The 15248-nt window shown below is 33.4% G+C and overlaps 1 protein-coding gene across 22 annotated transcripts in view; it reads right to left on the bottom strand.

Moving 5' to 3' along the window:
- Window positions 1–15248, bottom strand: part of RIMS2 (regulating synaptic membrane exocytosis 2) — a gene marked incomplete at both ends in the record, with an annotated part of 289996 nt that overhangs the window by 53084 nt on the left and 221664 nt on the right. For 3 of the 22 annotated variants that reach the window (XM_081324264.1, XM_081324268.1, XM_081324255.1), the window contains one exon: window positions 10124–10156. The exons of 18 other annotated variants lie outside the window; for them this stretch is intronic. In XM_081324264.1, the coding sequence (XP_081180390.1) occupies window positions 10124–10156 (33 nt within the window). Of the gene's footprint in view, window positions 1–10123; window positions 10157–13277; window positions 13368–15248 lie in introns of all 22 variants that reach the window. One more of the 22 variants, XM_081324253.1, reaches the window with a different exon arrangement.

Below are 15248 nucleotides of genomic sequence, written 5' to 3'. Positions count from 1 at the left end.
TGCAGCCATGAAATTAAAAGATGCTTGCTCCTTGGGAGGAAAGCTATGGCAAACCTAGAGAGCATACTAAAAAGCAGAGATATGGCCTTGCCTACAAAGGTCTGCAGTAGTCAGTATCACAGTAGTCCAAGTCTATGCCCCAACCACCAGTGCTGAAGAGGATGAAATTGACCGGTTCTATGAAGCCCTACAGCACCTTATAGAACTAAAAGAAATTAAAAGACGCTTGCTCCTGGGGAGGAAAGCCATGGCAAATCTAGACAGCACACTAAAAAGCAGAGACATCACCCTGTCAACAAAAGTGTGTATAGTCAAGGCTATGGTCTTCCCAGTTGCAATGTATGGCAGTGAAAGTTGGACCATAAGAAAGGCTGAGCGCCAAAGAATTGAGGCCTTTGAACTATGGTGCTGGAGAAGACTCCTGCGAGTCCCTTGGACTGCAAGGCGATCAAACCGGTCAGTCCTAGAGGAGATCAATCCTGACTGCTCTTTAGAAGGCCAGATCCTGAAGCTGAAACTCAAATACTTTGGCCACCTAATGAGAAGGAAGGACTCACTGGAGAAGAGCCTAATGCTGGGAAAGATCGAGGGCAAGAGAAGAAGGGGACGACAGAGAATGAGGTGGCTGGATGGAGTCACTGAAGCAGTAGGCGTGAGCTTAAATGGACTCCAGAAGATGGTAGAGGACAGGAAGGCCTGGAGGAATGTTGTCCATAGGGTCGCGATGGGTCGGACACGACTTTGCAGCTAACAACAACAACAACAAAGGTCTGCATAGTCAAAGCCATAATTTTCCCAATAGTAATTTAGGACTGGACCATAAAGGAAGACTGAGCACCGAAGAATTAATGCTTTCGAATTGTGGTGTTGGAGAAGACTCCTCAGAATCCCTTGGAATGCAAGGAGATGAAATCAGTCAATCCTAAAGGCAATCAACCCTGACACTGAAGCTGAAGATCAAATATTTTGGCCACCAAATGAGAAGAGAGGATTCATTGGAAAAGATCCTGATGTTGGGAAAGAATGAAAGCAAAAGGAGAAGGAGACAGCAGAGGATGAGATGGTTAGATAGTGTCATTGACACAATGAACATGAATTTGGGCAAACTCCAGGAGACAGTGGAGAACAGGGGGGGGCTTGGCATGCTACAGTCCATGGAATCACGAAGAATCAGACACAACTTTGTGAATAAACAACCAACCACATAAAAAACAACCTCCTCCCCCAAAAAATCTCCTTCAAAAGTGGGGAAAAAACCCTACACTAAATTAAAATTAAAATTAAAATTAAAAGAGCAAACACACATCCACCTTATGTTTTCTAAATATGTGTTTATATATATAAAAGCCCACTCAAAGACAGATTGATTTCTAAAACATTAATTAAACACAGACAATACATATTGTCCAGTCTTGCCTCTTTGTCAATACAAAAGTAATTGTCAGATCCCCCAATCCTTTTTGTTTTCCCTGCATATTGACTCTTGTTTGGGGCCTGCCATTCTGCTGGGAGGGGGGGGATTTACTTTCACTTGGGATAACTTTCACTTTCTACTTTTCCTCTCCTGCCTCTCTCCACTTGAGAAAACAGTGTGCCTCACTTATCAGGAAAACAGTTACGGAGAAACAGAGAAACGAAACTGGAGAAGACCTTGAGATACGTGCCAACTGTGCCAGTTACCCAAACATCATGCCACCTGTGGATTGGCTGGATTTCAAATGGACACTATGACTTTGGTGGAAGGAGGAAGATTGCTTGTTTAACTATACCATTTAAGCGGGACTTCCCCCAGATCTCGCCTTGACTTCCCTACTGTCACTAACCCCTAATAAAAGTTCCTTTTGAGACAATGCCTGTTTCAAGAGTTCTACTTTCTTGGGTGGTTAGCTGAGGTGGGACCTTACAGTAATTCAAAGAAGGAGAGCTGACTAATTTCGTTAAGCTGACATTTAGCAACCAGGGGATATAACATTTTTGATTACATAATCATCTTTTTTGCAACACTCCAAACCCAACCTATCTGATGTTTTTCATAAGGTGAAATATTTTATTGATATCCATGAGTTTATTGGAGCTGCCCTGAATTGTCTGAAAAATGGCTAGCTATACAAAGGTTTTAGATAGATAGATAGATAGATAGATAGATAGATAGATAGATAGATAGATAGATAGATAGATAGATAGATAGATAGATAGATAGATAGATAGGTAGGTAGGTAGGTAGGTAGGTAGGTAGGTAGGTAGGTAGGTAGGTAGGTAGATGGACGGACGGACAGACAGACAGACAGATAGAAGAGAGAGAGAGAGAGAGAGAGAGAGACAGAGAGAGAGAGAGAGAGAGACAGAGAGAGAGTTATATTTCAATCAAATGCTGACATATGTAGCTTTTAACTTTTTGAAGCATCTGGTTCACCATAACAATAATATCTAACTAACATGGAATCAGCCAGTTTGGGTAAGATATCAGGCTAGAAACTGGAAGATTGTGAGTTTAATCCTGCCTTAGGCACAAAACAACTGAATGGTCTTGGGTCAGTAAGTTTCTCACAGCTCTTGGAAGAAGGCAATGACAAAACGCTCCATAGCATATATACTAAGGTTCTGTCAAATTTATTACACTTCTAGCAAAAACCCAATTTTATTTAATGATGCACTGAGAGGTCCAACAGATGCCCAGAATTAGAATGAGCAACTCGGTCATTAAATGAAGCAGTCACTAAGTGAAAAATCACATGTCTGTGACTGTGCTTATAATCTTACTTCACTTTTCTTTGTTTTACAGTACCATAAAGATCTTAAATATGACCACTAAGTCTCCTTTTCATCATAACAACAAATAATTGTTCTCCAAGGCATCACTAAGCAAGTACTCTTTATATTACAAGTTGAGTGAATATGACACAAATGTATTTATAACATCTTAATTTTTTGATAATAATAAATAATTTCATTTCCATAAAAGTCATTAACAACTTTAAAATTTGAATTGTAACTGAGATTGCAAGACATGAGGCCCAAACAATGTAGATACTAAGTGTTTTAACAGTATATCTTGCCATTTAGCCTTTCTAGGTTAGTTATGCATTCCTTTTGTGGAATTGCAGATGTTTTAAATGTATTGTTACTTAATAGTTCATCAGAGATAGTAATTCCTTTATGAACTCATATTTCCCCTCCACAAAAAACAACAACAGATTTTACCAGCCATTTTCAAATAATGCTAGAAAGTAACCAAATTCCTATTCTAATTAGTAACCAGTGCTTATCAAGATTGCAAGAGTACTAAATAACAACGCTCAAACTGAACCCACAATGGTATGCATTTAATATTATTTCCATTGGAATACATGATCCAGGTTAAGAAATAAGTACAATGATATTTGTTTAAAATCACCATAATCAAAAGAGAAATGTAACTTTAACAAAGAAATTCTGACATTTTGTTCCTTCCATAAAAAAATAGCCATTAACTTATCTGCTGAAATATTTAAATGTAATCAACACAGATATGCTCTCAAAATGTGTATAAGTCTTAAAGTGAGATTTTTTACAGCATTAATTCTTCCTTGCAGGGTCCAAATATAGTCCCTTCATTTACTCTGAGGTGCAATCTATGTCTTCACAGGAATCTTGCATCTTATTCTTAAAGAATTCAAACCACCATTCTTGTTGACATCATATGTGTAGTCAATAGATACTTTCTGTATTATTTCTCCTTCTGGGCCATATTGTTGACAGAAAGCAATTAGTGAAGAAAACATCCCAGAGCTTCCAGACTCTTAGAGCCTCATAGTCCCTTGAAGTGTCTTCAAATTTGTTTTTTGTCCTTCATGAAAATAGGGTTAATTGTCAGTGGGCTTTAAGAGTGTTGGGTATCTTTCCATGACATCCCAAATATTTGCCCAAGAAAAATAGCATATTTCTCACATACCAAAAAGATTATTGATTGAGTCCCTCTTAGTAAGAGTTTCCGATCATTATCACTTCCTTTTCTTCAGGGCAAAGGGAGGAATCTTTCCCCTTTGTAGAACTTGTAAAGTCTTCTTCCCTAATCTGTGAAGCTGCTTTTCATTCAGGAATATAAAAGTTCATAAATAATGTTGCCCTGGAATCTATTCTGCAGCTCCTTTTGACAGTGAATTTTGATAATTTTTGCCTTTATGACACATTTTTCCATCTCTCTGCTCCCTCCAGTTGATTTTATGACACGTTTTCAGAGGTCTTTTGGTAGCTTTGATGTTCTCCAAGTGCTTCCTGTATCCAAATCAAGAATTCTTCATCTTCATCTTCCCTGATAAGCTGGAAGATGGACAGTTTTGCTTCTAGTTCTGTAACAGTAGGTTCACAGCTTGATAAAGATTCTGAAAAAGGTTGGGAAAACATTGACAGACACATACAGTTTTCTGGAAAATGAATAGAAAATCCATGAGTTGAAAGAAACAAAAAAGTCTCCATCCTAATGAGGTGAAAGATAAAGCATATTCTAATGTGAAAGCAATCCAATGGTTTAAATTTCTATAATTTAATCTCAGGGTGTGCTCCTGCCTAGCTTCAGGACCTTCTGAAAATCACATAAGAATGGGCATGCTTTTGTACAGTATTCGGAGTGTGTGAAACACCATTCTTCAAAGCCACTTCAAGAATGAAGGTCTCCTGCCTTTGGTAGGCTGCAAGGGTCTGTCAACAGAAACAGATCTCTACCAGAAGGTAAGTGGTGGATCTTTTTTTAAATTAAATGAATAAATAAATAAATAATATTTTCTCATTTGTTCAGGCGGCAGAAGGTGTGACAAGCCAGGAGAATCAAATTAGACATTTTTTTAAAAATTTTTGACACATTAAGTCCAAAAGGTTTGCTATCATTGTTCTATTACTTACATTCAAAGAAAGAAGCACCAATTTGATTAAAAAGAATACTTTGTTATCAGTCAACCTGGTCTTGATTATTGCTTTCATACCGTGTGTATTTTTTATACGCAGACAGCTGAAGTACCATAAAGAGGTCCTTTATATTGTTGCATTGAAAAGAAAATGTAACTAAACACACTTCCTTCCTGAGACTGCAGTGTGATGTATGCCATCCTGGGTTGTTAGATGCACAAACCAATGCAGAATCTTCAATCAGTGCAGTGATGGCTGACTATTATATTCCCAGGAAAATCAAGAAGTGTTTTTTTTTCTTAAAAATCTAGAAAACCAGAAAGATTTTGTAGAAAAGACTGCAAGAACTATGCATAACAGTCAGTACAAAATAGCACTGTAACTTTAAAGTACCGGTAGATTAAAACATAACATTGAAATAAAATTATTTATGAAATTAAAGTATTATAAAATGCATAAATGTGGATATGTCTGAGACCTAATGAAAATTACCTAACAATTATTTATCCAGACAATTTATAACTATCCACAGAAACTCTAGGCAGATTAAAATGCTGGACTCACACTGCAAATCATCAGTTAATAATAACATCAAACAGAAAATAAACTCCATAGAGAATTACCAAAATAACATTAGATTATCATCAATAGGCTAATTTATTTTAACCTAATAAATGGTTATAAACTGAACAAAAATTAACACCAATTCGCACTAAAATATAAAGACGGGAATGTTAATAACAGTCATTCTGGCAGTAAATGAATACTGAAATTATAGAAGTTATGATACAGGAGCACTTTGGAGGTAGTGAATGCTTTTTGAGAGACTTACTACATACATAAAATGTCACCTGGCCAATGTCCTGGGTGACAGAAAGTTGCAGCATTTGGCTAATGCTTGTGCTTTCCATTGAGCACTCTATCTGTTTTAGTAAGCAGAATTGTCACCAATATTTCTATAGCCTAATTGTCAATTGCTTCTTCTCTACATTCAAGTTAGTATTTAAGGTACTAATGGTCACTTACAACCAATCTTCTACTTTTTAAATCAAAAATATAAGAAATAATAAAGATTCTTTGAAATTTTAACCACTCAGTCATTCACCTCAGGTTCTAGTTGCTTACATACAGTACCTATCAAGCACTCTGTTCCCTTTCAGGGAATAACAGAAAAGTGAGTTGTGAGCAAAAAATATCAAATCTCTTAAAAGAATTAAAAAGAAATCTATTCACTAAACATACATTTCTCTAGTTGTGAACCACCATTCATGAATTTATACATTGTCTGCCCACAATAGTATATATACATTTACATCCCCAACCCATATCCTATGACCTTTTTAATACATTTATCAATAAATGTTATGCAACCACAGAGAATCAAACAAACTGCTCTTGTTCCCTGCTCAGTGTTAACATTTGCTATGCATTCTATTTATTTCCAAACTTTAGAATTCCGACAAACATTTCCCAAGACTGCATAATAAATGAATCCCTCTGCAATTTATCTTTTCCTTTGATTTATGGAAGAGGTATAGCATTCTTCCAATACATAGTAATGGATTTAGGAAAGTTAAAGAAATCCAGAAGCAAACCACTGCAGTATTTAAGCATTTCCCCAGCTAAAGCATTCATACAAGCATTTTTTAACCATGTTACAGAATTTATAACTTATAGCATTCCTTTCAATGACAGTTATTAACGTATCATTATCATCATTCCCATGCAAATCTCTAAAATATTCCTGCCAGATTTCTCTCACTTCAGCTTCAGTCCAATAATTTTAGCACTTTTACTTTTAAACATATTCATTTTCCATGAGGCTTCCCAGTTATCCCTTTTCAATCAACTTTTTCTCTGCTTCTTTTTATCTTAGTCATTCCTTTGCTCTCTTTGAACTACATTTTATGCAATTACCTTTTCCACCTATACATTAGTACGTTTTATCATTTTATCAACAATTTTATATGCATTTTTTTTTCATCTACAGCCTTTTCACTTTAGAATTGCACCATCATTTTAATGCTTCCAATTAGAATAACTTAAGATACTTCTGTGTCATTCCATAACATTCTTTCAGTTTCCATACCCTTTTCATTATATTCACTCTCCGTTCATTCTGTTAAAAAATTAATCATTCTTTTAATGTTTTTCATATAACACTTGTAATTTCTTTTCTCATCATTGATCTACTTTAGGTTCCTTTTTTCCCATATTCATTCCTAAGATGTATTCTTGATGCTATGAAAAAATAGCTCTACTTTCATAATCTTTCATCTCTTCTGTAATTTTCAGTAATTCTAGGTTTCATTATGAGCAATCAAGTCAATCATGATTTGGAACTCCCTTGTCCATGGGTACACAGAGCAGACGTAAGCCACCCAACTCCAATGGAGTCTTTAACCCAACCTATGGTTCCATATGCAGAAGCTATACCTATACATTTTGTGCTACCCCTCTACATTCTGCTGAACTAAGAAATAAAGTATTATGCAGTGTTCTATTGTGAATTCAACTCCTTTCCTCCTATTTGATAATACAGTTTTGGACTTCCCAATCTTCCGTCATACTCAGAATATTTATCACAGAAATCTATGGTAATGTCAAGAAGAAATATTGTGAGCTAATTATGAATTCTATTGCTTTGTCTTTCTGATTATTAGGAAAACAATGTTCTATTTTCCAGCTCTGGGGAAAAAGCCAGTTTTACCTAAAATAATAATATTGGCATTTTAATATAAACTGATGTAATCTGAACTAATATAAAAACCAAAGCACAATGACTTTGGGACAACCAAAGCACAAATATCCTTTGGCATTTGAGCTTCTGAAAATATTTCTGTGCAATTTTCAGATCAAACAGAAAATAAATACGAATATATCATTGAAATTTATACATAAAATGTATACATTAGAGAAAATATGTACATGACATAGACTGAAGAAAAATGTCTCACAATGTATTTGCGTATAAATTCTATATGAATGTTTATGCAGTTTTAAAGGGGAAAATGTGAATGAAACAGAACAGAAATATTTGAAAAAGGCAAACATTGTAGAAATTGAAACAAAGATTAGTGTATATACTCTTCTAGCAATATTGGATGGGGATTAGCTTTCTTATCAAGTGATAGTAATACTGCAAATTTGGTTGCAGAACATTTTAGCTTAAGTACAAATTACTCTCTAATTTGTCAAAAGTTTGCAGTATAACATGTTCTAATTTTACCTGACTTAATATTTTAAGATAAACCAAAATAAATGAAACAAAGTCTAACTTAGGAATTTTTAACTCTGAATTTATAGTTTTTAGGGAAACATTCTGGGAATGTTCACATGGCATGACTGAATCATATAGCTAGGCCCCAGTTAACAGTTTCACTTCCATGTATACCATTTCATCATTGGCAACCCAGTGTAACAACCATTTTGTTAGGCCTCCCAGCGATTACAAAAGAAGATTTTCCTAATTTATTTATCAGAGCCAAGTAAACAAATCTACAATGAAACTGGTGATACCATAAATAAAATAAATCCCGAATGGTATGGATATTACATCAGATAAACATTAATCCCTTTCTGACTCTTTTTACAATAAAGCTAAATTGAATTGACGTTAATTTCTTGGCAACAATATGAAAAAGGTTGGTATTAACTGCTGGATATTTTTTTTATTCCCAGTTTACTCTATAGCCCTGAAATTTCCTTTTGGTCTGACATCCATCTACTGTATTTATTAGGTCTGACTCTGCTTAACATTTTGAAATCATTTAAAATCAAGTATGTTCTACCATCTGCTATAATCTGGACAGAGTTTCTCAAAAATATTTACATTCATAGGACTTGTCTAGGACTAAAGATATTTATCTTAATAGGGAAAATGTGGCCATAAACCCCAGCACTTGAATGATACACATCTCATAAAATACTTTAACCTTTAAAAAATCAGTTATCAAGATAAATTGTTTATGTTGCTAATCCCATTTTCCTAGTTAGATTCTATTATAGCTAGGTCCAATTCATGCTAATAGCATATAGATTTACACTAACAATGTTGGGGGGGAAAACTTTTATCTAGCATGACTGACCATAAAAGGAGATATTTTCTTGCATTATTAGGGAAAAAATGTATCTTTCCAATACAAATGGGATGGAGTTTCTAGGGAGGGGACAGTTTGAGGGATGCATGAGATTGGAAGGAGAAAAAGCAGCTTGTCATACAAGTGACATTGTTATCACTAATTTAGAATAAGTTTGGAAGAGCGTTTGGTGGATCTACTTTTTGAAAAACTAATATTGAACCAGAGGTTTTTTTTATTATTTTTTAAATCTTTTTGTAAAGCAGTTGTCCCTACCCTACACTTTGGCAATTGTATATAAAAAGTACAAACATTTATATTGTCAATGACATGAAGCAAAGTGCTTCTTATTATGCTATTTTATTTTTACTGACATTCTTTCCTCTTTTAGTTACATTCAAAATGGCACAGATAAGTATACTGGTCTAGAGTATGAGTATTCGATTTAAAATACAGGGCCACATCATAAAGTCTTCACTAACATTTGTAATGTAATGTAATGTAATGTAATGTAATGTAATATAGTACAGTGTAGTGTAGTGTAGTGTAGTATAGTGTAGTGTAGTGTAGTGTAGTGTAGTGTAGTGTAGTGTAGTGTAATGTAATGTATATTCCATCTTTATTATTTTTACAAATAACTCAAAGTGGAGAACATATTCAATGTACCTTACTCCTCCGATTTCCCCCCAATAAAACTGTGAGGGTTGGGCTGAGTGTGACTGGCCCAAGGTCTTACATACATACATACTGTACATACATACATACATACATACATACATACATACATACATATCTTGCAATCAAACATTATATCTGAATTGCACCTTCTTAATTCTCTATCACTGTAATGCAGCAATAAATCTGCAATAATAATGTTAGCCTATTAAATACAGATAAATTTTAATCCATGGAAGGTTATTAATATAAATTTGTAGGATGAAGTATAATGTTTTGATGGTATACTGAAGCATACAAATTTTGATGTTCAACATTAAAATATACAAATTTGGGGGGGGATTGGTGACTATATTAATGCACTATTGACAAAATAAGGGAGGGAGGGAAGAAGGTGTACAGGTGTTACTATCAATGAACATGAGAAATGTATTGACAGAGATCACCAGACAAATTAAAAACAAAATAGAACAGTAGAAGAGACAGACCTGGGTTTCTTCTCCGTGATGAGTCCACTTCTTCTGTTACCACATCGTGCAATGGACAGACAGAGACACAAAGAAGATGGATGTGAGTGGATGTACTCAGAAGGTAAAGACTGACACTGAGGGAAAGGGCCACAATTGTTTGAGAAAGAAACCTGTAGTGCATAGTCAGTCAATGGGAAAAAGAAAAGATAGCAAGTACTAAAAGGAATAATTTATCCATTTGAACAAAAAAGGATCAAAAAAGGATCAGAAAAATAAGTTAGTGATCTTTTTAAAAAAATGTTTCATCTGTCTAACCATTCTATGTTCTAATTGCCTTGAAAAACAAGAAGCATTTTCTAGAAAATTTTGTTTTGCTCAAGGATATTTAGCTTAAACATTTTGAGTTAAAGTTAAACAGGAAAACCATGATACTGCTGTATTAATTACTCTAAAGTTTTTAAATAAGTTTAGTGTAAGACAAACAAAAATAATTCTTTCTAGATGGCCCACTATAGTGAACTTTTGTAAATAAATGTGTAAGTGAGATTGCAGTATAAGATGTATTAAAAGTGACTGGTTTGACTTGAGTTGGGTTTTACACTGATAATGAACTCATGGCATCCAACTTAATACTTTTTTCAGAACATTGTAGTACCTCACTTAAGTATTTTATATCTCATTTAATGATCAAGTAATTAACAGAAGCAAATTTAAGCAGAGTAACTGTGAGAAACATTACATTAAAATTTATCCTTCAAGTCTATGTACTTAAAAAGCAATATGGTTTCTCAGGGAACATTTTCAGTTCCTTTTATCGGAGTCTACAAATTTCTTAGCAGAACTCATCAGCTCTGAATTCATTCTAATTCATAACTTTCCTATATAGACTAACACTTCCTGAAGTAAATGCAGTGCTTTTTTTGTAAAAGAAAAAGGTGCCGGAACTCACACATGTCACACAACCTGCCTTGCCTACCCTACAAGGTTCCATCCAAAAAAGGTGCTGGAACTACGTTCTGAGCATTCTATGACAAAAAAAGCCCTGAGTAAATGAATCTCCATTGGACACAGTGAAGTTTCACTGGTGGACTAGATTGTCTGTAATATGAAAGTAAATTCTGGCACTAGGAATCCAGATTATAGGAAGCACTATAATACTGAAAAATACTAGAAACATCTTCCCTCAATCTAGGGATAGAGAAACCTGAAATAAATTACACCTTCACTAAACAGGAATTGATGCTATGTGTTACAAATACTCATTAAATGCAAACTGCTACTCTATTATTATACTGTGGTCTCTGCTGTTTAAAGTATTAAAATATTACAGTAAAATAAGTGATTTTATTTTATTTTATTTCACCTTATATACTTTATGGATTGTATCCATTTTAGAGTTTCTGAGCATAGTGGGTAAAATATAAGTAATTAAATAAGTAAAAATAGATAAATAAGAAAGTAAGCATGTCCAATATGTCACCCAAGGAAATATGATGTTCAAGGTGCAAGCTTGCATTTATAAAAGGACAAAGCATCCTTTGTAATAAATCCCACTGGGTTCAGTGGGATTACTGCCAGTAAAACATGACAATGTCTTTTTCATTCAGTATTATTAAAATGTACAACTTTTAAAGATACACTCATCATTTTAATTATGACAGTGTAACATATTCTTACCAAACTTTAAACGTAGTAAAGCTTTAGTAAAATACTATTCATAAAAACCAACTGGCTTCTCATTTATTTATTTAATTAGTTTATAAGCCACCTGACCACAAGCAATTGAAGATAACATATCAAAGTTTTTTAAAAAGTCATAAAAACTATGAAAGAAACCACAACTCTTTCCATGGAACAATTTCTGAGTATCAAAGTCACAAATGAACAAAATATTATCTATATTCTTATAGATGCTATGTATCAGCCCTTTCTGGATATTCAAACTGAAGATAAAGAAAATACAGAAAAGACTCTACTTTCATCTTTAAAATCATCCTCAGTCATTGGAACTCTTCAAGAGGTTATTAACCACAAAAATATCAAGATCCATTTTTAATTAGAAGATGGCCCAGTGTAGACTTAGAAATAATCATCCCACAAAGGAGGAAAGTATGTTATATAAATGTAATATTTCTTTTATTTTTATCTTCTATCTCAAACACATCAGTAATGCATAGAAAAACATATAATAATAATAATAATAATAATTTTATTTATATAAATATCTGGGATAAAGAAAAACAAAAATCATTTAGTGCTCCCTTAAAAGAAAAGAAGTTCCACCTACAACTTCCCATGCATTGTTTTAGACATGTTATAGATAGTGAGGAGGAAGAGAAGTTCTAGAGGTGAAAAAGTAAGCAAGGAATTGAGAGAAAATACTGCTTCCCAATTAGAATACTTTCTGGAAAGAACAATTTCCTCTTCATTGATAAAATATAATTTGAAAGTAGAGAAAGTACTTTCTCTTCACTGATCTATTAAGAAATTTAGGATCCACTTCCTTAGCAGGGAAAATAAGACATATAACTTACTGTTTCTATCAGTACCTCTCTTTGCATGTGCTCCTAGGATACTCAAAATTCAACTTTCAAGTTCAACACTTGGCAGTTTTCTAGGGATCCAATTCTAATGTGTTGTTTTTTGCTTTGTTATTTTCCTTTCTTGTTAAAGACAAATCTTCTAGATGAATCTCGTAATCTACTTATTTCTTTCATCTTCTCTTAATTACTCCTCCCTCAAAACCTTGCATTTAATTTTCCCTTCCACCACTCTGATTGTCTTCTTCTATCGCTGTCAAATAACCATACTATATTCCCTTTTCCCAATGTGAAAATGTACCAGTCAATCCTTCCAGAATGGCTTTGATCATTCAAGAACCTTCCACACATTTGAATTCTGATTTTCAGGCGCACATGTGATGACAAAAAGGAATGAGCTCAATATCTAATTTATGCCAAGCACTTTTTCTATTTGATCTGCATTCTAACACAAAATTTCTGCTACTCTAAAAAGAAACTGTGCCACATGAGTAATCTAAATCTACATACTAAAAAATAAACAAATGAATCACAAATTTAGAAAAAAATTACACACACACTGATTACAAAAGCATGAAATGCAACAATTTTATAGTATCATGCTTTCAGATGGTTTCCAAACCCTGACAAACCTGGCGGGGTATGATGTTTCTTTGTCAGAAATGATTTCTCATCAGTTACTGTATCATTCACCTTTTTCTGCTGGTCTTCCCATGTAACTTCTAGCGTAAATCAAAAGAAACCAGAGCTTGTCAGAAAGATTAAGCAATTTCTACAAGATACCTGTCATTATTTGATGAACTTTATTATTGAATAGTACATAATCACTGGTAGGATCAAATTTATGTTCTGGTCTTTATTCATTTATTATATGGTATTTGCAAAGACTTAAGCACATTTAGCTTGGAATTTATTATTACACACATACCCTACATGAATACTCTATGTATGATATAAATAATATTGTTTTTGAAAAACAGCCTTTCAAATTAATAGATTCTAGCATTTTTACTCTTTGCTGATCCATCCTTATCAGAAGAGATTACAAGTTTAAATTTGACAGAAGAAAGTGAACAAAGAAAGGAACAGAAATTGGAGGCTGAAATAAAAATGTAGACAATCCATACACTTCATTGGCAGTTAAATCAGCTTACATAGCACAGGTTTAATTAAATTGTTTCCTACTACTCCCAAATAAAAAAGATGACACATATTGTAAAAAGTTAATGTACTTCCAGTTAGTAATTAAAAGTTATTTTACAATATAATAATCATGCTTTCAACATTTTAATGTTATTTTATGAGTATTCTAATACTTCATTGATTTTTATTTTTTAAAAAATGACCAGAACATTTTGTTTTTCAATAATATAAAAAATGTAATTAACAAAAAACCTTGTATGTTATGATCCATGTTTTAGAAAATAATATTACAAATTAATGAGACCATTTAAATTGCCATGCAATAATCTATCATTTTCCATGAGACTATTTATTGTATATTAATTTATTATATAATGATTTATATTTATAATATACTAATTAATCATCAATAATCTATTTATTATATAATAATACATACTTCTCTTTCATACTTATAATTATCAAAACCTGGTTAAGGTACTTCAACAAATTCAGTGATGTTAAAATCGCTTAATGAATATACAGATCTGAAAACAGGACACATTAAGTACACACTAATATATAACAAGCTGTATTAAATATATGCTCATTAGCAAATATTTTCTTTCATCTGTTATGAAACTCCTCCCATTTTGCTTCACTGATTATTCTGAATTCTATTATTTTGAAGGAACCTTTCTATGGGCAATCCATAATTTTAGATACTTCTGTCACATTCTCCTTTATTCACACTGTTTTTCTGACCTTTCTCACTGAGTTGCTTCAGTCCGTATTATTTTTTTCTTTTATGCATTTTTATTAACTACGTTTTTTGACAGTATTCCAAATACTCATTAACCATTTATAGAAAGAGTTTATCATGCTATAAGTTTTCTTATTTTCTTCCCAGATGATTTGCAACACAGAATTTTCTTTTTGCTCATAGCAACCACACATTTTGTGACATTTTGCTATAAAATGTTTCAGCAGTAGCATACATTTCCAATTCTGCAAAACCAGTACCATTCAACACAGACTTTCTGAAATGTCAAGAAGAAACAATTAAGAATACATGCTTTGCTTCAAAATTCATAATACCAGGCCTTTAATAAAATCTATAAATAGGAAAACAGTATTATTAGCAGTATTTTTTTACAAGTTTGACATTAAAATGAGGGGTTTCAAAGGTAATGTGACTGCAAAATTGAACACAGAATGATGCATACTTACTTGGGGCCTCCCTATGAACCCTTTTTGTGCTCATGAATAATAGAATCAACAAGAAACAAAGGACTGAACTTTGTTTGACAAAAGTTTGATATTACCAAAGAGATCTGTTATTTGGAAAAAAGAGAATTTTGTTGTGTTTTCTTAATAGTAGCATAGCATTAGAATTTAGGCCATATATCACCCCCGAACGCTTTACAGCACTCTCTAGATCACAGGTCTGCAACCCGCGGCTCCAGAGCCGCATGCGGCTC

The sequence above is a fragment of the Vipera berus genome (assembly GCF_964194415.1).
Source record: "Vipera berus genome assembly, chromosome: 3".
Classification (NCBI taxonomy): Eukaryota; Metazoa; Chordata; class Lepidosauria; order Squamata; family Viperidae; genus Vipera; species Vipera berus.
Note: the sequence above shows the minus strand (reverse complement) of the source record. Positions and strands in the feature narration are given on the sequence as shown.